The 26208-nt window shown below is 50.2% G+C and overlaps 1 protein-coding gene across 4 annotated transcripts; it reads left to right on the forward strand.

The window, feature by feature from the left end:
- Positions 1-3354: 3354 nt before the first annotated feature.
- CPA5 (carboxypeptidase A5) lies at positions 3355-25465 on the forward strand. Of its 4 annotated transcripts, none has more exons than XM_039242600.1 (13): positions 3355-3823; positions 4324-4383; positions 4888-5099; positions 6643-6724; positions 7766-7900; positions 16862-16960; positions 18378-18479; positions 19653-19754; positions 20106-20216; positions 20665-20755; positions 24075-24274; positions 24595-24679; positions 25150-25465. In XM_039242600.1, the coding sequence occupies exons 3-13, from the start codon at positions 4984-4986 to the stop codon at positions 25335-25337; spliced, it is 1311 nt and encodes a 436-aa protein (XP_039098531.1). In that variant the 5' UTR covers positions 3355-3823; positions 4324-4383; positions 4888-4983; the 3' UTR covers positions 25338-25465. The 4 variants fall into 4 exon arrangements, with proteins under 4 accessions (XP_039098531.1, XP_039098540.1, XP_039098524.1 ...); XM_039242609.1 differs by having other exon boundaries at positions 3355-3694; XM_039242593.1 differs by having other exon boundaries at positions 3355-4540.
- Positions 25466-26208: the final 743 nt, after the last annotated feature.

A 26208-nucleotide genomic window follows, 5' to 3' on the forward strand; every position in this document is an offset into this window, starting at 1 on the left:
GGCATACGCCCCTCTTTGCCCTCCCTTCTCTCTTCTGGATGAAACCACTAATCTGTGCTAATAATTTCTTTCCTTTGCTTATAATTATCCTGTGTGCACACATTCCTTAACAATCTATTGTTTAGTGTTACCTGTTTGTGAAGGTATATCATAAATGGAAACGTGGTATGTTTTCTGATTTTGCTTCTCTCACTCAGTTTTATGGATCCAAGTTCCAAGTTTCATCCACTGGAAACATGTGGCCATAGTGGGTTCATTTTCTCCGCTCTGTTGTGTTCATACAGAACACATTCCTATTTGTCCAGTCATGAGCATATAGCTGGTACCCATGAGCAAGAGTTTCTCCAGGCCACATGGGTGAGAGGGAAATTGTCAGGGCATAGGGTGTACGGTACCTTTTCAACTCTACTGTTTTCTGAAGTAATTTCACCCAAGTTCCACCAGGATTGAGTGAGAGATACTGCTGCCCCCCTCCCTTACCCCAACCCTTGCTAACACTGGGTATCGACTGACTTCTTAATTTTTACCAGTTTGGTTGGTGTGATGTGGTAATTTTAGTTTGGTTTTCATTTGCTTTCCCCTGACTACTACAGACTCATATTTTGAAAAGATCACTTGTGAGTCATCTTCTGTGAAACAGCCTTTCATATGTTTTGCCTGTCAAAAAAATTAATGCACAGATGTTCTTTATATATCATGGATATCAATAGTTTACTACCAGTTTTATGTGTTGCAAATAGGTCTTCTCAGTTTGAAGTCAGCTTTCTTTTTCTTTCTTTTTTTTTTTAGTTGAGAATGCAAGCATGCACCTGTGAGCTGGGGCAAGGGGCAGAGAGATGGAGAAAGACAGAGAGAGAGTGAAAGAGAGAGAACTTCAAGCAGACTCCACACTCAGTATGGAGCCTGATGGGGGGCTTGATCCCACCACACTGGATCATGATCTGAGCCGAAATCAAGAATCAGATGCTTCCTGGGGCATCTGGGTGGCTCAGTCTATTAAATGTCTCACTCCAGCTCAGGTCATGATCTTGTAGTTTGTGAGTTCGAGCTCTACATCGGGCTCTGTGCTGACTGCTCAGAGCCTAGAGGCCGCTTCAGATTCTGTGTTTCCCTCTCTTTTTGCTCCTCACCCACTCATGCTCACATACTCTCTCTCTCAAAAATAAACACTAAAGAGTCAGACACTTAACCAACTGAGCCACCCAGGCAACCCTGAAGTCATCTTTCTACCCTGTCAAGGGTCTTAAGAACAGAAGTTCTTAAAATTTAATTTAATTTACTTTTAATTTTGTTGATTTTATCCTTCCCTTTATGGGAAGGTTTATGTTCTTTTTTTCCCCCCGTTTGTGTTCTCTTTAGAAAAATCATTCCCTATTCCAGTGTCAGAAAATATTCTCTGTGTTGTCTTCCAAGTGTGTTATAGTTTTGCCTTTTACATGTTAAGTATTCAAATCTACCTGGAATTGCTTTTTATATATGGTGCGATAGGGATTGAATTCTAGTTTTTTCATCTATATCTGTTGTCTCAGGGACATATATTGAATAGTCTGTCTGCTTCACAGTAATCTCTGTGCCAAATCTGCAAAAAATGAAGTTTCCAAATATGCTTTGATTTGTTTCTGTGCTCCGTTCTGTCTATCTGTGCCAATACTATACTGTCTCAATTACTATAGCTTTATAATGTGTTTTCATGTCTGGCATAGAAAGTCCTTTGTTCTTCAGGATTGTCTCGACTCTTCTTCGGATATTTGTTTGTTAGTTTGTGTTTTTGGTGTACATTTTTATCAGCTTGTAAAGTTTTGTGGAATGGTTGAGATTTTGTCTAGAATTACATTGAATTTCGGGGCGCCTGGGTGGCTTAGTCGGTTGGGCGTCCGACTTTCGCATAGGTCATGATCTCGCGGTTCGTGGGTTTGAGCCCCTCGTCGGGCTCTGTGCTGACTGCCAGCTCAGAGCCTGGAACCTGTTTCAGTCTGTGACTCCCTCTCTCTCTGACCCTCCCCTGCTCACGCTGTCTCTCTCTCTCTCTCCTAGAAAAAAAAAAAAAAGAATTACATTGAATCTCTAGATCTATTTGGGATAGCTGAAGAATAAATACATGAAGATAAAACTACAGAACATCAGAGACAAGCAGCTCTCCAAAGCAGCAGGGGTAAGAAAAGATCACCTACTAAGGAACAGTGAATAGATGAATTAATTACCTTTTAACAGTAAAAATGGAAGCCAGAAGACTGTGGGAGGATGTTTCCAATGTGGTGACAGAAAAAACCAATAATCAACCTGGAACTGATACCCAGTTAAATCCCTTTAAGAATGAAAGCAAGATAAAAAATTTCAAACAAATAAGAACAGAGAATAACACTAAAGGAAAGTTTTAAAAGGTCTACTTCAAGCAGAAAGAAAATGGCCCTAGACACAAGGTATATTCTTCCAGGAGGAAGATCAAGAACTCAGGCTGAGAGAACTCTTTGGGGTGGGTGGGCGGGGGTAATTTGCTGACTTCTCTGATGTCTGCCTTTTACTTCTTTTGGGGGGTCTATACATTCTTCTCTTCATGCCAACTCAGTGATCTGTTTTAAAAGTTACTACAAAGATTTTATTTTATCCAGCATTTTAGTTGTTTCACGTGGGCAGGGATGTTTGGGTGTCTAAACCACCCACCTTATGGGAGATAAAAATCCTCCAACAAAACTTTCAGGAAACTCTCCCTGTCTCAGCCTGTACGGAGCCCTGTTATCTGTCCTCATGGCAGATTGTATTTTCACCTTGTAGCACATACACCAGCTGTATTTTTACAATTATCTGTATGCTCTTTAAATTAACTGTCTACTTACCCCATTAGAAATCTAAGGTCCAGGTCAGTATTGTTCTCCATTTTATTCCCATACTTTATTCCTAGTAAGCAAGTGCCTGGCACATTATAGATGTTCAGTAGACATTTATCGAGTAAATGATTAGATGAATAATTAATTTTTGGTTAGAAGCCAGTATTAGGTATTAAGTCAAGCACAGCTGTGTGTCTCTGCTTCGTATCTAGCCATTGAAGGCACTGCTTTAGGGCTAGTGAATTCCCATAGAACTGTGCTGTGTAATAAGATAACCGTCAGCCACCGTGGGTATTTCAATCAGTAAAATTAATTAAAATTTAACAAAATAAAAAATTCAATTCCTTAGTCGCACTGGCACATTTCAAACGGCTACTGGCTATCCCATTGGATGGTGCGGACGTAGAACGTTTCCATTATCATAGAAAGTTCTATTAGAAGTGCTGCCATAGAATTCTCAATGAGGAATTCTGAAGTGCTCTTCTCTCCTTCTCTCTCTTTCTCTTTGGCTCTTGCTCTCTGGCTCTCTCTCTCTCTCTCTCTCATCCCACCCCGAAACCAAATACAGGGATAGTTGTCTTATTATTAGTGACTTAAATGATGCTTTTGAACGAGAAGATGCTGGGTACTTTTGGTGGCTAGCACCATCCCACTTTTTTTCTTTTAAATTCCTGAGCTGTTGTTTACTAGTACATTTCTTTTATTCCTGTTTCTACTAAAGCTGAGTGTTACTTGGGTGGAAAGCCTAATTGCTTTCTTTTCTAGGTCCTTAAACCCTTTGCTAATGTTTCTGTCTGAGCGTTCCCAAAGCCAGGGTTCTAGGAGAGTTTGGCATGTCTGAACAGCTGAACCACGAAATAATGGAGTAGGTCCGGCGGGGTGTGGGAGCAGGGCATTCTGTCAATAAAAGAGCTCCCCTCTCTGCACACATGGCCAGTTAATAGGCCATTCTGGGAAAGTATGGACGGGGAGGGGGCTTCTGAGAATCGCCGGTGACAGTTAAGTGGCCTTTTGTTGACGTCCTCTGCTGAACAACTTTGTTGGATTTAGTCTCTGCCTTTCCCCCCACCTCCTGTGGATTTTCTGTTAGATTCATCATTTACCATTCACGCATCATCTTTCACTCTCTCCTTCCAATATGACTGCTTTGTGTGCCGGCCTTGGCTTTATTCCTCCATTCCCAGCCCATAAAGGGGGCTGTGCGGGGCTTCAGCTGGACTGAGAAATTGACTCTGCTGTCTGTTCAGAACTATAATGATTGCAGTGACCTTCATGTCTGGCAGAAAATGCACTACCTATGCCGGCATAATGGCGACCAGCTGAAGATAGAGAAAAGGGAGCCTTCACTGAATTCTTTCTCATGCTATATATATTTCCTTTGTTCCCCTCTCCATTCCCTTCTGTCCCCCTTCTCCCCACTGCAGCTGGAGAACTGACCTAAGATGCAGCTGTGACTCAGGGTTTATGCTTGGAAATAATAATACCTTCTATTTTGCAGGCTTTGCCAAGCCAGTTCACCTACGTTGTCTCATCTAATATTCCCCCAAACCCCTGTGAGGTAGGGAGGGGAGGTATCATAAACCCCATTTTACTGATGAGTGAACTGAGACTTAGAGAGATTAGGGCAGTTGCCCTAGGTCTTTTAGACAGGAAGTGAGCACACAGTCTCTGTCTCTAAACCCGGCGTTCTTTCAATGGCGTCCACACCCTTATGTGTAAGGAGGACGTGGCCCAGGGGAAGTGTGAGTGGATGGGGAGGGAGAAGGAGAGCAAAAGAAAAGAATTAAACGAGGAGGGAGGAAAGGAGTAATTTCCTTGGGCCTACCAGCTACTCTTGCCTTTCTCCGGAGATGAACACCTGGAGATGTTCACCAGAGGCTGGCCCAGCAAACCTCCAGGGAGGAAAGAAAGCTAAGAGCCTTGTCTTCCTCTTTTCCTCTTTCCTCTTCCCAGGAGGGGATTTGCCGGGCCATGGGGAGGCGTGGCCCTAGCTCTGCCAAGGCCCTGCGTGTGGGAGCCACATGCTGGGTATCACCAGAAAGAACCTAACGCCTGTTCTCAGGCCGGGCCTGCCGGCCTTTAGGTGCTGTGCTGTGCTGAGGCCTCGGCCATGCCCGCGCACGAGGAAAGCCCCTGAAGCTCGCCGGAAGGAAGAAGCATGCAGGGGACCCCTGGAGGAGGCGCAGGACCTGGGCTGTCCCCTGTGGACAGGTGGACGCTCCTGGTCTTCAGCTTTACGTTGGCAGCAGCTTTGGGCCAAATGAATTTCACGGGGTGAGTGGGGGCTCCATGGTAGGGAGAAGGGCTGTCAAGGGTTTGGGGACCAGGTGTGCCGGCGGGAAGGGGTCTGTCTTCCTGGGACCTGGTCAAAGTAGAGGGAGTTGGGACCTCACTTCCCAGTGAGCTCCGTAATCTCCCACTCTCATGCTCAAGGGCAGGACAAGCAGCTGTCTTACTGTCCTTACCCCCGTGAGTTCGTTTTTGTTTTTGTTTTAAAGTTTATTTTATTTATTTTGAGAGAAAGAGAGAGCACAAGTGGGGAAGGGGCAGAGAGAGGAAGGGAGAGAGAGAATCCCAAGCAGACTCTGCACTCAGCACAGAGCCCAATGTGGGGCTCGATCTCATGAACCAATAGATCATGACTTGAGCAGAAGTGAGACGCTTAACTGAGCCCCCCAGGCGCCCCACCCCCAACCCCCCAGCATAAGTTCTTAATCTGCAGCCCATGGAGAAGCTTTCAGGGCTCCAAGATTCCCCTGGTTCTTGCTTATATGTAAAATGGTTTGTGTATCTGTTTTTTTCTGAGGGAATGGTTTTGTCTGATTTTTTAAAAAAATTTTTTAAATGTTTATATTTGAGAGAGAGGCAGAGCATGAGTGGGGAAGGGGCAGAGAGAGAGGGAGACACAGAATCCATAGCAGGCTCCAGACTCCCAGCTGTCAGCACAGAGCCCAACATGGGGCTCGAACTCATGAGCCGTGAGATCATGACCTGAGCTGAAGCGGATGCCTAGCCGACTGAGCCACCCAGGCGTCCCTCCTCTGATTCTTAAAGGAGTAAGTAACACTCAGAGGACTGTGTATCCCTACCATATGGATGCAGTATTGTCCTCCTCTGAATACCAGTAAGCATTAGGATGTTACAGCAGGCCCTCTAGGGACATGTTTCTCAGCTTCCCAGGCATCACCTGATGGAACTAACCCATGGTATCTCCATAGTGGTGATGACGGGGAGTGGGGGGGTCTGGGGGGGCAGGGTTCATCCTCTCCGATATCCAAGCCCGTCAGGGAGGGAGCCGGTGCCATACTAGGCGGCAAACACCAGAGGCATGCGGCACAGCCTCTAGCGTGAGGCTCCTCTCCCCTTCTGTGTCCTCAAGCTCTTGAGAGAAGTCTGGAAAGGGCACAGGGTTTGGACAGACCATGGCCTTTGGCCCTCGTATGAAGAGCACTTGGAGCCACTGTTGGTCTCCCCTGCCCTCTGTGTCTATTCTTTTCTCCCCTTCATTCCTTTTGTTTCCCAGGTCTCCTCCATTCTCCCACGTTCCTTTCCCATACTTCCTCCCTGGTCTTGGTGCTGGGTTCATCAGTACCTGTGACGGGCTTTATTTAGTGGCTTGGGCGGTGTGTCCTTGGTCTGGAGCGACCTCTGCTTCACGCTGAAGGACTCTTGTGCATCCCAGAGCTGCATGTCCTTCTGCTCAGGCCTCCCAGCCTCCCTGCTGAGTCCCCAAGGTGCCAGGTCCCCAGGGTCCCCAGCCCAGCTTTCCGGGGAAGCCCTCACAGCATCTCCCTCCACCCTCCCTGTGTCTTTCCAGAGACCAGGTTCTTCGAATCCTGGCTAAAAACGAGAAGCAGCTTTCACTTCTCAGGGATCTGGAAGGCCTGAAGCCCCAGAAGGTGAGTACCCCTCAGGGCTTGGGAACAGGCTCTCCACTCTCGTACAGTGGCCTACACCTTCAGCCCCCTCCCCTGCTCCCCCAGCCCCAAACCCGCCCCTGGATATCTCTGCCAAAGATCACAACACTGTGGAAAATAAAATGTGGCTCCTCTTTGGGAAAGGCTGGGAACATTCTTCTGTAAAGTTGGGTGGCCCTTCTTGGCTCTCTCTTCTGTCCTAGATGGGGGGCTGTTGAGCAGACCGTGTCAGGGGCCACCTTACAAATGACTGGAATGTCCTGAAGCCACACGGGAAGTACATATATCTCTGGGTGGGAGACTGTGTGCAGACTGGACACATCTGTTTCCCCACTGAAATGGCTTAGCTTGGCAAACCCATGTTTTATTTGGGCTCGTCCCTGTCAGCCTGAGCATTTGTTTCCGAGAACATTTGTCCCTGCAAGCATTCTGCAATGGAAAACGTTTTCTTCAACCGTTATAATAGAAGGGTTTTGTCTGAAGGCTGCTGCAACAACCGGATATTTCAGGATGTGGCTCAAAGCCCACGTCCCTGTTTGTTTGAGTGCCCCTATCTATGGGGACTCATAACCCTTTATAACAATTCTCTCCTTTGCACAAGTTGGAAAATGGATGTGGCATTTGGGTGTCGTGGGAATCCTGACTGGGTTCCTTGCACCTCCCTGGGGTTTGAGGGCGGTGATGCCTTCCCCTTCTGAGCAGGGTTCTTGCCCATGAGGATGCCCCAGATGATGAACTGTCTCATCTTTAGCACCTATTTAGGGTTCTTGGGGTCCAGCTGAAGTTGCAGTGGGAGGGAGTGAGGCTGGGAGATGAAGGTGCTTGGAACCAGAAAGGGAAACAGTTCGAGGATTTTGTTTGCCACTGTCTCTGTGCTCGACCTTAGGGTTTTAATTTTGGAACCGGGGCCCTTTTAACTGTCTAAAAGAAGAAGAAGACCATCTGCCTATCTAAGGTGCCTACGGGATCAGGTATAAGGACATGCAATGAAACACACCCATTTTCCTTTCTTCTGTGGCCAAGGTGGACTTCTGGCGTGGCCCAGCCAGGCCCAGCCTCCCTGTGGATATGAGGGTTCCTTTCTCTGAACTGAAAGACATCAAGGCTTACCTAGAGTCTCACGGCCTTGCTTACACCATCATGATCAAGGACATCCAGGTGAGGCCCCGCCCCATCACTACGGCTAGGGTTTCACCTTCCACATGCCTTCCTGGTCGCGGCCCAGCACAGAGCAAAACAACCCAGGGCTGACCGTGGCCAGGTTTCTAGAGTTCTGTCTGCATTCTTGTGGACCTGCTGGAGAAGGAGCGAAACCTCACACTTCTCAGAGAATATTTAAAATCTAGGACAGAGTCCATGGCGGGTGGGGGGGGGGTGCTAACACTTTCCTCGTGTGACAGTGGCAGTCACTTGTGGACAAGTCCTCTCGTGGAAGGATTTGTGGCGCACAGCTGAGGAGGAGGCGGGGGAGGAGGGAGACAGGAGGCAGTAGCTCAGGTCTTTCCTGAGGCACCAGGGGAGGTAGCTCTGGAACATTCCTTAGTTTTTCTGACCATCCCTGCTGTCCCTGCTGTCCCACAACACCTGTACTGCAAGGCTCTCGGTACTAGGCTGCACCAGGCACCTCTCCCCGGCGGGGTTATCCCAGGGGAATAGCTTGGGGAGGGCTGCACACCCACCCTCGGGTAGGACAGAGAGAGCCCGTGCCAGCCTCCCCGCCCCCACTCGTCAGTGCATCTTACAGTGTCCTCTCTGAACATCATGCCATTTTATTTCTGTTGTTCTGTCTGCCTTCAAGAATATCCCAAGGAGCCTCCTTCCTAAAGCTGATCTTGTGGGCACCACGTGCTGGTTAGGCGTCTCTGGCCGCACCCCTCTGCGGATGCTGCTGCATCCCCCCCACCAGAGTCATACCCACAGAGACTCCCCGCCCCAGCCACGGTGCACTGCTGCTGCTCTCCGAGGGCTCTGAGTGTGGGAGCACAGTCTCCCGGAGCGCGCACACTTGACACCACATGCCAAGGGATAAACGCATTAGGGGCATTCCTTCCCTGCAGAGCACAGGGCTGGGCCGCTTAGATCCATTCACAGACCTTTATCCTTCATCAGACCCATGTGCTTGCTGCTCACCAAGTAGGGGTGGGCTCTTTCTCTAATTAATCCCCCACACGCCAAAATGGGGAAAGTCTTGCAGACAAGACAGGGCATCACATCAGAAGAAAGAGCACTCAGTTCTCGTTTTTCGCCCGTGCCAGGATCTTGAAGTTTGCATTTCCTTGCTTCGGCCCCGCCCTGGAAAGCCCACAGCATTTAGCAGAGAGATATGAAGAGGTCTCTCAAAATGTTCTGTCATTTCTGCACATCAGGAATGGCCCCAGAGACACCTCTGAGTCTACCCACTGGCCTCTCTGGATCTGTCGCCTTCCTGCTCCTCAGCCTGTCCTTCCCTGACGTCCCCAGGCTGGAATCCCTTGGGGGCAGAGGGGGGGGGTGTTGGAGGGGTGGTGCTTTTCACTTCCTCTAAGTAAGATGCCCTGGACTGTCTGCCTTAACCCAGCCAGTCAGGATTTTCCCCTTTTCCCCAACAACTCTGTCTGCGGTGCGTCAAGGTCTGATTGTCATACTTAGATCCCATTTTGGCTTGGAAGGAGCTGGGGTGGGGGTGGGGGAAGGCTGCTGTGTTGAGTTGATTTGTGGCGCTGAGGGGGAGGGTTTCCAGGAGGAGAAAAGCTCAGAGGCGCTAACAGGAGGGGAAGGCTTTGCACCACTCAGGTTTTTGGCCTCTAGCCTTGTGTTTCAGTTATTGACACCCGGGCCTAATTTCTTCTGACTCTTCCGGATCTCCTCCGCCTCGGTATTTGGCATAGTGTCTCTTGCACGGTGGGCCCTCAACTGTCTCAACAATTACTCTGTTGGCAGGTTCAGAAAGCGCGTGCCCAGACAGAGGCCTTGCTGTTATGTTGGTCTTTGTCTCCAGGGCCCCCTCTCCCGAGCCCCTCAAGGTCCAGGCTCAGGCCCCTTCGCACCTACTATAGCACCTGCCGCCCGGTTGGGGCTTCATAAATGTTAGTTGAATTAATGGATGTGAGGAAAAGAAAGAAGTGAGGGTGTGTTTGCTTGGTGGTACTAGGCTGAGAGCGAGCGAGAAAAACCTTGGTGCCGGCTTTCGCTTTGGCTGGAGGTGCTAGAGATTTTTGAGGAAGGGAAGTGTGCCCCGCTCCCCCCACGCTGTGGTCAGAGGGATGCTTGAGATGGAAGAGCTGGGTTCCTCCGTTGCATCTACTGATAGGGAGATACCTACTGTGCGCAAGGTGCAGGAAATACAAAGATAGGAACTCGGTTCCGTATCCAGGGGAGCCGGACTTGTGGGGGTGGAGAGTGGAGGGGAGCAAATCAGTGATTACAATGGAGTGGCTGAGCGCGCTGATGGAGTGCAGCAGGTTGCTATGGGAGCGGAGGACAAGAGGCTCTGCACATAGCGAGGCTCTGAGAAGGCGGTAATTGCAGTGCGGCTGAAGAGCAGGCGAGGGGGGACAGGGAAGGGAAGGCCCCCCTCCATTGGCGATGAGGCCCGACCAGATCACAAAGGGCATCTTTTGTTGGGCGAAGAGGTCGAGATGTATCCCAAAAAATCATGGGGGAGCCATCGGAGGGCTCTGACATCAGATTTGCATTTAAGAAAAATCCCTCTGATAGTGACAATGTTGAGTTGGGGACGGGAGCAGGGAGAGACTGACAGGCAGGAGGGTGTTGAGGAAATTGCAGTGGGCCAGGCAAGAAATTATCTGATTCCGAGTGAGCTCTATTTGCATTTAATTTTTCTTCACCTCCCCCTTTTTTCTCAGCCCTTTGGTTTTGGTGTTTGTTTGTTTTTTTTTTTTTCCTCTAGGATGAGTCACCATGGAAAAGCTTCACTTGAGCAATCAGCTCTGTGGATTTTAATGGCTTTTTTCTGATTACAAAATTAATAAATATTCATGTTAGATAATTTGGAAAATAGGGGAAAGCACAACGGAGAACACAAAAATCACCCGTGCTCTGAGCATCTGGAGCAAAATACAGTTTAGTGTAAATATTGCCTTGCCAATTTCCCCCTCTCTACCAGATCATTCTCATTAACATACAAATGCAGAGTTATGTCTTCCACCCTAAAATATCCTCTCTTGATCCCTTCCCCATACCTCCAGCTATCCCATTTCTCAGGTTCCCCATATAGCAAAACTCTTGGAAATATGGACTATACTTGTCATCTCCATCCCTCTCCTTGGGTGGACCGTCCACCCCTTACTTCACCAAAACTGCCCTTGATGTTGTCACCCACAGCTCCTATGTCCAACTCAGGGGCCAACTTTGAGTGTCCATTGTTCTTTCACCTTATTTAACATAACTGGTTGCTCTCTCGCCTTTGAAACATGTCCTGTCTTGGCTTTCAGGACTCTGCACTTTCCTGGGTTATCCCACCTAACTGGCTTGCCTTTACATGTTATTTTTCTGTTTCCCAGCTCTGTCCTTTGACCTCTCCTCGATCCTCCCATCCAAGATCATGGCGTTGAATACCTTCAGCCTCCTGAATATCCCCATAGTTACATCTCCAGCCAGACTCCTACATCCAACCTGAAGTCCAGACTCAGATATCCACCCACCTCTTCCTCACTGCCACCTGCCTGACCAAGGGGTGCTTCAGATGTCACCATTCCAAACCCAGCATCCCCTCAACTTGCTCCTCCACTGCCCTTCTCCATCTCAGGAAATGACAACACCATCTTTCTGGTCACTCAGACAGGAAGCCTGGATTCATCTCCAACTTCTTTCTCACACCTAACATTCAGCAAATCCCACCAGCTCTTCCTTTCAAATGTATCTTACCAGGGCGCCTGGGTGGCTCAGTCGGTTGAGCATCCAACTTCACCTCAGGTCATGATCTCATGGTTTGTAAGCCCGAGCCCAGCTTTGGGCTCTCTGCTGTCAGCACAGACCCTGCTTTGGATCCTCTGTCCCCGTCTCTCTGCCCCTCCCCTGCTCACATTCCCTCTCTCTCAAAAACAAACATTAAAGAAAATAAAAATAAAATGTATTTTACCATTCTATGCTACCACCCTGAGCCAGCATGCCATCAGCCGCTCACCTGGATTATTCTAGAAGTTTTCTAACTGCTGTCCCTAGTTCCATGTTGCCTAGTCTCAAAACAGCCTTCAGAGGGGTCCTTTAAAATTATTATTATTATATATTATATCTGATTATGTGACTTCTCTGCTTAAAACCCTCAATGACTTCCTAACGCAGAGTAAAAGCCAAAGTCTTCAGATGGCTATAAAGGGGCCCCCACTCCCCCCATCACTGACTGCTCTGCCCTTGCTCACTCTGCTCCAGAGACCTGGACCTCTTTACTGTCCCTTGAACTTGTCTGACCCATTCCTGCCTAAGGGCCCTTGATTAAGTTCACGTCTCAGGGCCTTTGCACTTACTGGTCCTCCTGAGTGGAGTGCTGTTTCTGCAGATACCTGCATGCCTTATTCCCTCGCTGCTTTCAAAACTTTATTCACAGGTCACCTTCCACCTTATTTTAAACTCTACCCTTCTTCCCCTGAGTCCCCCCCCCCCATTCCCTCCCTCCTCGCATTACACCCCTTTTCTCCTTGGCACTTACTACCCTCTCGTATCCTATATGCTTGATGTACTTATGCTGTCTGTGGTCTGTCTCCCCTGCCAGACTGTGTGCTCCATGAAGGCAGGAGGTTTTGTTGTATTGGCTGCCGTGTCTCCAGTGCCAAGCGTGTGCTCAGCAGACATTAGTTCACTGAAAAGAAGAGATTAAAAAGTGGCAGCGATGTTGGCTGGGGTGGGACTGGGAGAGCCCAGGAGAGGGGGGCAGGCAGGCACGAGCAGGAGAAGGCAGGGGAGGAAAGGAACACTTGTGAGCAAGGTCCTGAGGGAGAAGCAGAGACTGGCTGCAGCAGCGGGACGGGGAGAGAAGAGCTGGCTCCTCTGTCGGTCCTGGGAGAGGGGCAGTTGCTGCCTGACTCACCCCACTGACCGGTAAGGGGAACAACCTGCCACCCAGGTCCTACAGATACCACTTCTTCCTGGAGGAATCCAGATTTCCTGGTCACGCCTGGTAATGACTTTTCCATCGCAGAGTCCTGGAGCCACCCCCGAAATTACTATTGCCCGTCCACCGTCCTCTTGCTCTTCCTCATCGCTACATGCAATGCCCCAAGCATTTTACATGTATTAAACCCTCTAATCCTCACGGGAACACTTTAAAGAATGTGCTCAAGTGTGTGCTAACTTGGCCCCCATTTTATGAAGGCACAGAGAGATGAGTATTTGGGTAAACCAAGGCACAGAGAGATTAGCGGCTTGCCCGTTAGTGATGGCGTCAGGATTTAATCAGAGACAGCCTGGCCACGGGCCCTGCACTCTTTGCTCTTGTGCCATCTGCTCCCTCTACAGTTGTCACTGTTGTTTGTGTGGGTGGTTTTAACTCTGCCTTTTGGGCAGTGAAGCAGCCATTCAGCCTCGACCTCTGAGGGGGTCCATGCTGAGAACCCCAGGTCCGGAGCCACCCAGCACGTAGGCCCCGACTGCACTCTACCAGCCACGCAGCTGCTACCGCAAATGTTAGGCCTGGAAGAGAAGGCCAGGGACATGTGAGGGGAGGTGACTGCTGCTGTCACAGAGTAGGGCTGAGGGCAGGGGGGTGGAGAGGTGCGCCCCGTCCACCGTCACCCGGAGCCGTGTCCACTTTACGTCTGTGGCTGGAGTTCAGCTGCCGAGTGCCGCTTCCCTTCAGGCATCAGCTTCACCTTTCCGGGGCCTCCCTTGGCCTCCTGCCCTCTTCCGTCCTGGAGGTGCTGTTCTCCTCGTGTTCCTGTCCTTCCTTACCCCTGTCATAAATTAATTCACACCAAGGTATTACTTTCCTTGTCAGGTTATGGCTTCCAGGGAGGCAAATGGCTTACTTCTGAGTTGTTTCTTTTTTTCCTCTGAGCAGCCTGACAGGGCTGTAATTAGGCTTCCCTGAGCCTGTGGCAAGACTGCGTTCTCAGTTCTCCCCTCTCCTCTCTCGGCCTTGTGAAGGGAGCCAACATCTGTGTAGTTTTCAGGCCAGGGTAGATTAGTGTTCTTGGGATTGGGGCCCAGCTGTGAGGGCTGAATATTCCCAATTTGTGAGCGGGTGTCATATCCATTCACAAGGCTGCGAGGGTGTTTGGAAAGTTATTTGCAGTTTGGTGCCCATTTCCCATTTGCCCCCAAGCTGTTTTGTGGAACCAAGAGTGGCCTCATGGGAGCTGTTTGCTCCTGTGGATGTCTCTGGGCTGTGGGAAGATCTGGGTCCTCTGGTCCTTTCTTCCCAATTTCTCCTCCCTGTTCTCCGCCTTTCCCCACCACCTAAGGTCCCTAGGAAGTGGGATGTGTGGACCTTCCATTCCGGTGGCGCCAGAGGGGGACTTCTGGGTGCACCAGCCCCGGGCTGCTGGCTCCCTGTGGCTGCTCACCACAGCTGGTAGCGCCCGGCCTGAAGTGACGGGCACACACTGGTCATGGTGGGCTGCTGAGATTTCCATTGGTTTCCTGGGAGAATACAAGTCCCTTTTGTCAGAGCGTCCTAGGGTGGTGCCTGTGCCAGCAAAGGTCAAGGCTCCCCCAGGCTTCCCTACTTGCCCAGCATTCCCAGCTTTGCCCAAGTGGGAATGTCCCGGCTTAGCTAGTTGGGCCAGAGAACACTGCAATCACAATTGCCTAACATGTGGCCAGTGCTCAAAAGAAAAGAAAATGAGGCCCAAGCAGCGATTTCCAGGCCCATTTTTAAATCTGTGAACTTGAGGGTTGTGAGCAAGCTGACTGGGGCAGCAGGGTGAGTGGGCACTGGGCAGCGGCCTCGTCTGCAGGGTTGGTGGTGATGCCTCCCTTCCAGCCCCGGGACTGTAGAGTCCATGGCTGCTACTTTATTTTAGCCATTGGGCATTTTTGTTTTTGTTTTAGTACTATTTATTCATTAGAAGGTTTTACTTTTTGAAGTAGTGGAAGCATGCTGCCAAAACGTAAAAACAGAGAAAATTTAAAAATTGCTTGAAATCATAATCTTTCTATTCTAGCAAGCATTGTTTACATTTTGGTATTTTCTGACATTTTACTGTCTTGTTTTCTATGTTATTTTTTCAAATAATTTTAAAAAATGTTTTATTTATATTTATTTTGAGAGAAAGAGAGAGAGAGTGAGCACGAGTGGGGGAGGAGCAGAGAGAGAAAGGAAGAGAGAATCCTAAGCAGGCTCTGCACTGTGAGCATGTAGCCTCATGTGGGGCTCGATCCCATGAACCATGAGATCATGACCTGAGCCAAAATCGAGAGTTGGACTGTCAACTGACTGAGCCACCCAGGCACTGAGCTTTTTTGTTATTTCAGAACACCTTTTACTTGCAAGAATAGTATGATGGGTTTTTCACCTGTTGTTAACATTTTACACATTTTCTTGCCCTCTCTGTACACACACACACACACACACACACACACACACAGATAAACATACTCTTGACCCTTGAACAGCCTGGGTTTGAACTGTGTGGATATACATGGATTTTTTTGGGGATAAATATAGTACGGTACTGTAAATGTACTTTCCTTATGATTTTCTTAGTAATATTTTCTTTTCTGTAGCTTGTTTTATTGTAAGAATACAATATATAACACATATAACATATAAACTATGTGTTAATTGTCTGTTTATGGTATTGGAAAGGCATAACAGCAGGCTGTTAGTAGTTAAGTTTTTTGGAAGTCAAAAGCTACATGTGGATTTTTACCCGGGGGGGGGTGGTGGGGTTGGTGCCCCTAAACCTCTCATTGTTCAAGGGTCAACTCTATGCACCTATAGATATATACATCTATCTTTGTGTGTATGTTTATTATGTATGTTATATATAATATGTACAGTTATTATTCTTATTTCCCTTTAGTTTTGATAACTAGCCAGCCTTAAGGAACCCAAGTCTAGGAATAGGATATCTGGGTTCTCACCTCACCTTTGCCCCTGGTTGGCTTTGCCATTGTCCCTTCACCTCTCCAATCTGTTTTATCTCTAAAACATGAATAGTTAATTCCTGCCCTGTCATTTGGTCATCTGACCAGCTCAATGGAGATAATGAAGATAAAGATGCCTGAAGCAAGATATCATCAAGACTCACTTGTGTGACTTTGAGTTGAGGTCTTCTACTTTCCCAGCACCCTTTGTGGCAGAGGGGCTAAGGTCCTTCCCATGCTGCTAGTTAGTGCAGAGTTCTGGGATGCCTCTATCCCTGGGTACCAATGTAAGGGTATGAGCTTTGGGTGAAGGGCACTTGCCCACCTCACCGAATCCCAGGCTGGGAAAAGTGTCCCAGAATGATGTGGGAGGGCAACCCAATCCAACCATATGCCCTCCCTAAGGTCAGTAGGAAGTACTGCATGAGGACGGAGTACCAACTCCAAATGATACCCAGGACATTGCTTTTGGCTCACCTATACTTGTGTTTAAGAGGCAGTTAAGATCGGAAGTAAATGACTGTTGGCATATTAATTCTGTAATTATTTGGACCAGCCTGCTCCATAGCTGGCTTTCGAATGGCCTGGACATCAATTGTGTAGGCTACCCCCTGAGGGTAGAGTGGATACTGTGGGTCAGGGGAGCCCTCTGCTCCCCCAGGGAGCACTCAGCAGTGTTCATAGAGGGCAAAAGCAATGTTGGTAATAGATCAATGAGCACTTTTCTAAAATACTTTAATATCCCTAATTACATTTTATCCTATGAGCTGGGCAGAGCAGATATTGCTGTCCTAACTTCCATGCTGAGGAAACTAAGGCCAAGGCCAAAGCTCCCCAGCAACTTGGTGGCAGACCTGGAATGCAGCTTTCCTGACTCCTCGCCCTGTGCTCATTTGGGAAATGGCGGTATGAACGCCACCTGGCCAAGGAGAATCATCTAGCAAACAGCGTCTCCTGTTGTGCAGCTCACACTCATGGGGCTCACTCTCCTGTGTCGGTGCTGTCTTTGTGTACAGCCAGCCGATGAGGGGCTCAGAAGAGGCTTGCTGGGCCCAGTTCTCCCCTTCCCTTCCAGTACGTGCTCTTATCTCCTAGGTGCTGCTGGATGAGGAGAGAGAAACCATGGCCAAATCCCGGCGCCTGGAGCGCAGCACCAGTAGCTTCAGCTATTCCTCTTACCACACCCTGGAGGAGGTAGGTCTGCCCAGTTGGTCTCTCTTGTCCCCTTGGGCCCTCAGGGTCTCCAGACTTGGGTGGAGACTGATGAACGACTCTGAGGTCCATGGGAGAGTGTGAACTGACACCTGGAGAGTCTCTGGAGTGCACACCAGACACTGGGTGAAGGTCTGTCAGATAGATAGTCAGCTTCAAAGAGGTCCAGAAGCCAGGATTCAGATAGAGATAGAGAGAACTGCAGCTCAACAGTACAGCCCAGGGCAGATAGGGAACAGAAGAAACGTCTACTAGGCAGAACACTGAGGTAGGGGTGCGTCACTGGCCGGAGCAGAGCAGGTAGTGGCATCTCCAAATCCAGCACTGTGGCTGGGGGCTCAGTGGTCTTGATCTCTCGACAAGCATTCCTGGTGTTAAGTGGCCCCAGCTGTGGGTACTGGGGTGTAGGAGGGGCAGGAGGCCAGGCACACTGGAGAGCCATTTTGTAGAATAGAACAGAGTTGCCTCAGTTGGAGACAATTCTTGATCCCAGTCACAGCCAGCTAGGGCAGGCGTGACTGACCGTGACATGTTTGTAAAGGAGAGTATGCAAGGAGAACATAGAGACACCCAGTCCAGAGAGAAACTCAAGGCACAGGTCCCATTTTCATGTAAAGGATGCTATGGTATTGATATTGTCCCTTCTGGTATCACCATTTCACATGGCGTGTAAGAGAAGGTCCAGGGACACTTGGGTGCTCAGTCCATTAAGCGTCAGGCTCAGGTCATGATCCCATGGTTCATAGGTTTGAGCCCTGCGTTGGGCTCTGTGATGATGGCTCAAAGCCTGGAGCCTGCTTCGGATTCTGTGTCTCCTTCTCTCTCTGCCCCTCCCCTGCTCATGCTCTCTCTCTCTCTCTCTCTCAAAAATCAATAAACATTTTTTCAAAAAAAAGAGAAGATCCATTTTCCCCATAGATTTGGTAAGTCAATTATGTACGTTGAAGGAGTAAGGGAAGGGATTAATATGGCCTGTCAGAATCTATTGACATCAGAGGTAAATAGCCCTGCCTTCAAAAGGCTTAGCATCTCTAAGGGCCGAGAAGACCAAAACAGCTGAGTCTGTGGGGGGTCTGTCAAATGGACTGAATGGGCCAAGAGAATGGAAGCGAGAGAAGCTTCCACCCCAAGAGCCTTGCAGGCTGACCCTGGGGACTGAGTAGGTTGAGCACACTCCCCTTCCAGACAGAGGCTCAGCTCTGCACGGGGCCAGTTGCCTGCAAATCAGCCCCTTGCCTGAGCGTCTTTATGTCCCATTCTCCCTCTGGGTTCTTTTAGCCCTTAAGGGAGGTGGGACAGCAGTAAGGAGGGTGGGATGGGGAAAGGAAGACATCCGGGGCCAGCCTGGGCTCCGCCCGTCCCTCCCCACTGCCTGTCTGACAGACTTCATTCCTTTCAGATATATAGCTGGATCGACAACTTTGTAGCTGAGCACTCAGATATTGTTTCAAAAATTCGGATTGGCCACAGCTTTGAAAATCGGTCCATTGTTGTTCTGAAGGTAAAAGCGGGCAGTGGTGACCACTGGACTCAACAGTGAGAGCCTCTGGCATAAGACTGAGCCTCTGGCGTGCCTGCTGAGCTCATGTAGGGTCATGGCAGGGTGGGAGTTTTAGGGAAGAGAAGATGTGTGTACTCCTGCCCTGAGGTGACCCACAGCTTTGGGACTGTGGTGTTCAAGGACTCCCCTTGTAGGTATGCACAGGTGACAGTGCAGTGCCCTGGAAGGTCCTGGGTCAGGAAGTAGGTGGGAGGGTTGCAAAGGAGATGGAATTGTAGGGTGGTGGTCATCCCCTTGGTCTTGGGATGTGAATGTCGGTGAGTCAGCATTCTCCCTATTCCCTTGGTTGCTTCATCTGTGAAATGGGAAGGGAGGCAAATAGAGGCCTCATTTATAAGCGATTGAGGTCACCTGGCTCAGGGAGCCCCACAGATAGGCCTGAGTCTGTGGGGAGACCTCAGCCTTTCGCAGGGGCCACTGGAAACAGTTTGAGCAAACTCGCAGGCGGCAGTGGCCTTGGTCATGAATAAGGCAAGATGGGTAGGAGTGTGGAGCCAAGCCAACCTGAAAACAGTTCTTAGTATGTGACCTCAAGGCACCCACAGGACACTTGACATTCAGCTCTTGACAGCCCTGGGGGACTCTTCCAGAGGGCCAAGTGTTCTCATCGAACTTGGGACTTGACCTCCTCAGTCAGCTTTGATTTCCCCCAGGCACTGTCTGTGTTTTCTCTTTAATGTGGCCTAAGACCTTGCTACTCAGGGTGGGGGCCCGGCACCTGCGGGAGCACCCCCAGGGGCTTGTTAGAAATGTCCAACCACAGACCCCTCCCAGACCTACTGACTGAGAATCTGCATTTTCGTAAGATCCTGGGGATGTGTGTACCCTTTAAAGCTTGAGAAACCCTAGTCTAAGACACTTTCAAGCCTGGGGAGCTCTGTGCTTCTGGCTGGGTCACTTTGCGCCCCATATGCACCGCTGTGTCACCAGGGCCCCTGCACGTGTGCACTTCGTGGACGTGTGCACAAGTACCTGCACATATAGCCCCTGTCTCGGGCACATGGGGCCGCCCCAGGCAGTGAAGAAACATCTGGAGCTTCCTTCTGGGGGCCTAGGGACAGCTCTGTAGCTGCCTCAGTTCAAACTTGTTTGGGACCCGGTGCTTTTACCCAGTTTAGCACTGGAGGATCTCAGCGCCGGGCCATCTGGATCGACACTGGAATCCACTCCCGGGAGTGGATCACCCATGCCACTGGCATCTGGACCGCCAAGAAGGTCAGCACGGATGATGGGGGTAGGGCTGGGGTGGGGGCTACTTGACTATTTTGGGGCGCCTCTGGCTGCAAGACTGCACTTGGCTTGTTTAAACTCAGGGGCTCTCTGCTTTCCTGTCCTTTGGAACAGCTGTTGTGTGCTCTGGCCTTTTTGCAGCACAGAGCCCACATCTATCCATCTATCTAGTTAAACAACTAGAAGGGATTTTACGTCTAGGCCTTTAGTTCTCCACAACGAATGTATCTGATGGCCAGATGCTACTGGCTGTGCCAAAGTCCCGATCCATCTCAGAGGAGAGCCAGGCAGTGCCTCCCATCCCTCACCGTGTACCCACTCTGCCCTTGCCTGCAGATTGTCACCGAATATGGCAAAGACCGCACCCTGACAAACATACTGAACGCCATGGACGTCTTCATGGAGATTGTCACCAACCCTGATGGGTTTGCATTTACCCACAGCATGGTGAGGGCATTTGGGAGGGAGAGGGCCAGGGGTCAGGGTCAGCTCTGGGGGGAGGTGGGGAGGTTGCAGGAACGGTCACTGCGGCTTTGGGCAGCTGAGCTGAGGTTCCCTGGGGGCTGGAGCAGGGGCTCCTGGCAGAGAGTCTCACTGAGGCAGGCGGGTGACTCAGGTACTGCAGCTGCCGCTCTTGCCCGTCGACCCCTGTCCTGCTGCCTGGGGAAAGCCACTGGCGGCGTCCTGTCCTTGGGCCTGTCCCCACACAATGGCTTTAACCACAAGGTGATATGCAGTCGTGGCCCAGTAGTACCAAGCCCACCCTGCCCTAGACATGCCTTCCTTTTGCCCCTCTTTGTCCCATGAGACCCCCCTCCCCCTTTCCTAGGACAGGATGTCAGAGGTTCCCACCCCTGGGAAAGGGGTGAATGTCACCTGCCCTGGGCTTTTTCAGAACCGCCTGTGGCGGAAGAACAAGTCCACCAGACCCAGAACCTTCTGCATCGGTGTGGATCTTAACAGGAACTGGAGGTCAGGTTTTGGAGGTAGGGCAGTCTGCTGGGCCTGGGGGCAGGGCCAGAGAAGGGCCTGGTCCTTGGCGCGTCTCCCACACAGTTGGATTACGCGGACTCCCAACTTGGGAGGCAGTGTAGTTAGTTAATGCAAGTGAGTCATGGCCAGGCACAGGCAAGCACCTGCCTAGGATTGGCTGTGCGATATGGGGAGATGTTGCACATGCGTGGTAAATGTCCGCATATGCTCCGGCTTCTTGGGAAACACGGGAACTGCTCCTTGCTGCAAGGGTCAAATCCTAAATATGGCAGAGAGAGGTACAAGAGAGTCTTCAGGTGCCTTCACGAGGTACAAGATAGTCTTGCTGGTTGTTCAAAACTTAAGAGTTTATATGCCTCCCAAATCTCTCTAGCCCTTCCCTGTAGGGAGTCCACCCAAAGAAAATGCCTTCAAACTCATGTCCTGAGAGTTATGGCCTGAAATTGGCCCTTTGGGGAGGCCAGAACAGTAGTTTAAATATAGAATAAGCCAAGTTCTAACCATCGACACTGACTTGAGCCTGGTTTTTATTTTTGACCCAACTGCTTTGTAATCCTGGGCTGATGGGCTGGTGCATGTGTGCAGGGCTGTATTTTTTTCCGGGCAGAGGTGGGTAGCTTCCTCCCAAGTTCCTTAGTGTTCTTCCTGATTATCTCCCTTACCACACCAGGGACGTAGGGGTTAGATGGGAAACTGAGGTCTCCAGAAAGCCTAGAGACCAGAGCCTGGGCCCTGGGAATGCAGCAGTTTGGTGAGTGGGATGCTGGGTCTAGCCAAGACAGGTTCCATGGGCACAGCCTTCAGCCTCCAGATGTGGCACCCACTATTCTGGGTTGGGGGGTGCGGGGGCAAAGTTTAACTCCACAGGAGACAGTGCCATTGCTGTTGAAAAGCAGACTCACCGATGGAAGGCCAAATCAATGAGATAGAACATTGTAGATCTGCCCATCACTTTGAAAATCTAGCTTCTTTTCAGTCTGTTTTCATTGAAAAATAAGCATCTACAGAGTCCAGAGCAAGGCCCTCAGCCCTTGGTGTGGGGGCTGCCTGGGAATCTGGCACTGTGTGTGTGTTACCGCTTGTGTAAGGGAACACAACCATGTAAAAATGGGTGTTTTCACCTTCAAACGACTAGACACTTGCCCCAAGTTGTAATCCATGTGGGCCCCTCAGAACCAGCTGAAGTGAGTACCCATGGACCCCAAGACAGATGGGCTTGTAGAAAGACAAATTACCTCTTAAAGAAAATAACTTTTCTGTGTTTCACCACAGGGGGCTGGGGAAAATCAGTATATACACAATGTAAAAAAAAAAAAAAATACATATATACATATGGAAAAAAAAGATTATGGGAAAAAAAAAAAAAAGCCCAGAGGGGAAAAAAGCTCCCATAATCCCACTACCCAAAGATTACTGCTTTTAATAATTTACCATGTCCTTCCAGAGATTTCCCCTTGCTACAAATTACATTTTCAGAGAAGGAAAAATAAATAGCTAATGAATCCATTAGCAGGTACTTGTGACACAGGCAGGCTCAGAGGACTTTGACTATGAACGTCAGAGAGAGGCAGGCAGCTAATTCCCATTTGGTCAGGGGAAGATTAGTTTATGCTGCTTAGCTCAAACCAGAACTAATGGCCTGAAGTGTTTCTCCATATTTGGGCAAAGCCACCTGGCCGTTGGCAGGAACCGCTTTCCGTGCGTGGGCTGCAAACGCAGACAAAGCTTTCAGCCTCCCCCGCTCTGCTCATCTGTTGCTATTTGTCATTCATCAAGTGTAGCAGGTGCAGAAGCTCCCGGCAGACACAACAAACAGGGCCACTGTCCAGCCTGTGGGGCCACTCCTCACCCTTGCTTCCTGTAGTCACATCCCCTTCTCACCAGGGTCCCCGCCCCAGGCGAAGACCCGCAGACCAAGGGGGTCTGCACTCCCCAGTGACGGCATTGCCTCCGGGCCTGCCTGTGGACAGAAATAGTGTGTGTCTGGGTTGGTGACTCAGGCTGGAAGATTTTGTTTATGGTTTTATCATTGCCTTAATTTAATTGCTGCATAATGAGTAATCTGTAGACCCTCCCTCCCACTCACGCTCCCCTGCCCTGCGCTCTTGGGGAGGACTGGTTTGTTGCAATCCAGTGCAGCATCCGAACCAGTCCATGGGCCAGTCCCTCAGTTCTCCGGCCAGTGCACTACCCAGAGGGTCTGGGGAGATGCTCTGGGGCCCCTGGGAGGCTCCAGAAGTCAGGGTGATCCCCGACCTCTGCACTGGGCTTGTGTGCAGTCATTTCAGGGAGAAAGAGCAAAAGGAGGAACAGGGCTGGCTCCTTCCAAATAACCTACAAATCTTGACCAACCCACAGTCCAGCGCCCCGTGACGTGGCCCCTGGGGAGGGCAGGCAGACAGAAGAGGGAGAAGAGAAATGGAGAGCAAAGAATCTAGGAGATAGGAACAAATGGAATTTGTGAACAGAATAGAAGGTCAGTTCTTCTTTGTCCTCTCCCCCCCCCCCATCTGAGGTCCCCAAGAAGAATTGTCAAAGGCTCTTTACATCTGTGGCTCCCAGACCAGCTTCAGGCAGCTATGGGGATCCATTCTGTCTTCTTTTGGCCCCAAGTTCATGTTGATCTCGGGGCCATGGCTGTGGCAAAGCTTGAGCAGACACTAAGGCTCAGCCCTCAACTGACCAAGCTTTCTGTAGGGCAGTGGACAGTCGGAAGAGAAGGGCCAGGCTCAGAGGGGTCGCTGCTCATAGAGGAAGCCAGGGTTGGAGACCTAGAGTTTCTTCTAGGCTCCTGAAGCAGGTGCACTTTTCTAATGGAATGAGTCAGGATTTAACCAAAGGACAAGCCGGGGAAGCTCTCTACAGGCCCACAGAGGAACTGAGTTGTGGTGTGGCTGCCCCTCTTCTGATGTATTAGACCAGGGTTTGCAGCAGTGGTAAATACCCACTCCAAATCCCAGTGGCTTAACACAGTAAACGTTTGTTGTTTGTGCACATGAGGCTCAATGTGGGGAGGCAACTCTCCTGGGCAGCTTTCTTTCAATCGTGACAGGGATTTGGGATGTTTCCTCCATCTAGAGGTTTCTGCTTCCAACCATAGAGACTGAAGAGAGTGCTCTTAACAGCCTCAAACTAGAAGTGACACATTATTACTGCTCACATTCTCATCGGCCAGAAGTAGTCCCATGGCCTCAACCAAACTGCAAAGGAGGCTGGGAAATGTAGAGGAAGAGCTGGATATTTTGTGAGCATGAAGTGTTTTTCCCAAGTCTTGGAATTTGAAGCCTCTGCGTGCTTTTATTTTTCTTCCAGGAAATGGCTCTAATAACAACCCCTGCTCAGAGACTTATCGCGGGCCGTCCCCTCAGTCGGAGCCAGAGGTGGCTGCCATTGTGGCCTTTATCACATCCCACGGGAACTTCAAAGCTCTGATCTCCATTCACAGCTACTCTCAGATGCTCATGTTCCCTTATGGCCACTCACTGGAGCCCATTCCAGACCAGAAGGAGTTGGTGAGCTTGGCTGTTTGGGACGTGGGGGAGGCATCAGGCAGGCTCCCAGAGGGTCGAGGCCCTCACTCTGAAATGAGGGTCTGTTGACCCCATGGTCAGCTGACCCCATGGACCCACTTGACCCCATGGTAGGAAGGAGAGGAGAGCTTGTTGTTCTCACATGTGGTCAAGTTCAAAGCCAGAGGTGCTGTGCTCCCTTCTCATGAGAGTCAGCTACACATTCAACTTCCAGGACCCCTAAGTTCCTGTTTCTCAACAGCTGGTGAGGGTGTGGGAGCATGGAGAGTCCTAGCCTCTCACCCTCTGGATTATTCTCACAGTACGATCTGGCCAAGGACGCAGTGCAGGCCCTGTACGAGGTCCATGGCATCGAGTATATTTATGGGAGCATCAGCACCACCCTTTGTGAGTGAGCCTTCCCCTGGCCGCTGTGCAGGCACCACATCCGCGGGAGTTGGGCGGGTGCGGTCTCTTTGCTGACTGGCAGTGCAGTTGGCCACAGGGCACTGCCATAGATCTGACTGGGCTGGGTCAGAGCCGAGTTCCACATCTGAATACAGGGGTGAGTGGTGATACCCAGAAACAGGCAGCTGTTTCTTTGTAGCATTAATGAACTCCCAGCTCCCAATGCCTGGCTTACTGTGATGTTCCTTGTGTGGTGGCCTCAAGGAGCTTTCTCTTTGCCAGGGAAAGAGAAGGGGGAGAGGGGCAGGGTGTGGCCCAGATTGAGACCTGGGTCCTGAAACTTGGTATTGTCTGGGGTGAGTTGGGGTTTGGCTTCCAGGGCCCACTGACCACTCAGAGTGCCTCCGTACTTTGAAAAACACCTTATTTTTCCTTGGGGGGGGGGCATTTCTTTGCCCTTTTATGTCCAGATGTGGCCAGCGGGATCACTGTTGACTGGGCCTATGACAACGGCATCAAATACTCCTTCACCTTTGAGCTCCGGGACACGGGGCGCTTTGGCTTCCTGCTGCCAGCGTCCCAGATCATCCCCACAGCCCAGGAGACGTGGCTGGCGCTTCGAACCATCATGGAGCACACCCTGAATCACCCCTACTAGCACCACCACCGAGGGCAGAGCAGCAAGGGTCATTCCCTTCCCCAAGGACTGGGGTTCCTCCTGAAACCCAAGGGATGCTTCCTCTTCCCCACACCCCAACCCTGGCCCCTTAGGAAATAAATACAAGTTTGAACAGGCTTGGTGGCCAGCACCCCTTTGGGCTCACATTGAGGGAAGGGACAGGGCAGCTCGAAATGCCTCTTCACTCCCCAGGTGTTCAGGAGGATGAGGGGCTGGCGGACCTCACGCTTGCTCCCCCTGCAGAGTTCTCCAGGCCCAGAACACACAACTCACCCTCCGGGAGCGACTGGTACGCACATTGTCCCCTTGGTGGTTACATCCCCAGATGATCCTGGAGGGGACAGTGACCAAAAGGAGTGGCTGTCCAGTGGTGACATTTCTGGCACCTTGAGGGAGACGTGGGTACAGGCAGGCAGTGTCCTCCTCTTCCTGCTTCATTTCCCACGTGGGCAGAGGTCAGGGGTTCATTTCAGAGTCTCCCACTTCGAAGATCCCACTCACCCTCTAAAGGAGAGTAAACCGGTCCCTGATTTGTGACCTGCTCCTCCTGGGCACCCTCACAGTCTCCACTGGCTGTGGATGGAGTCCCAGCCAGTCACGGCCAGCACAGCAAAGCACCACGCATCCAAGGAGAGGAAATCTTCTTTTTCCTCCCCCTCTTTACCGCGGCCATCGTGGCTGTCATGCACTGAGCAGCTAGCCCTGGCCAGGCATTTACTCAGTAAGCCCTTTATTTAAGGGAGAGAAGGGCTCGTATTTTGAGATAGAAACAAGATGCACCCTCCCAATCCTGAGATTTCCCTATTTTTTTTAGTTATATATATATTATATATTATTTATTTATTTATTT

This window comes from Hyaena hyaena, unplaced genomic scaffold, assembly GCF_003009895.1.
Source record: "Hyaena hyaena isolate Hyena2069 unplaced genomic scaffold, ASM300989v1 scaffold_8, whole genome shotgun sequence".
Classification (NCBI taxonomy): domain Eukaryota; kingdom Metazoa; phylum Chordata; class Mammalia; order Carnivora; family Hyaenidae; genus Hyaena; species Hyaena hyaena.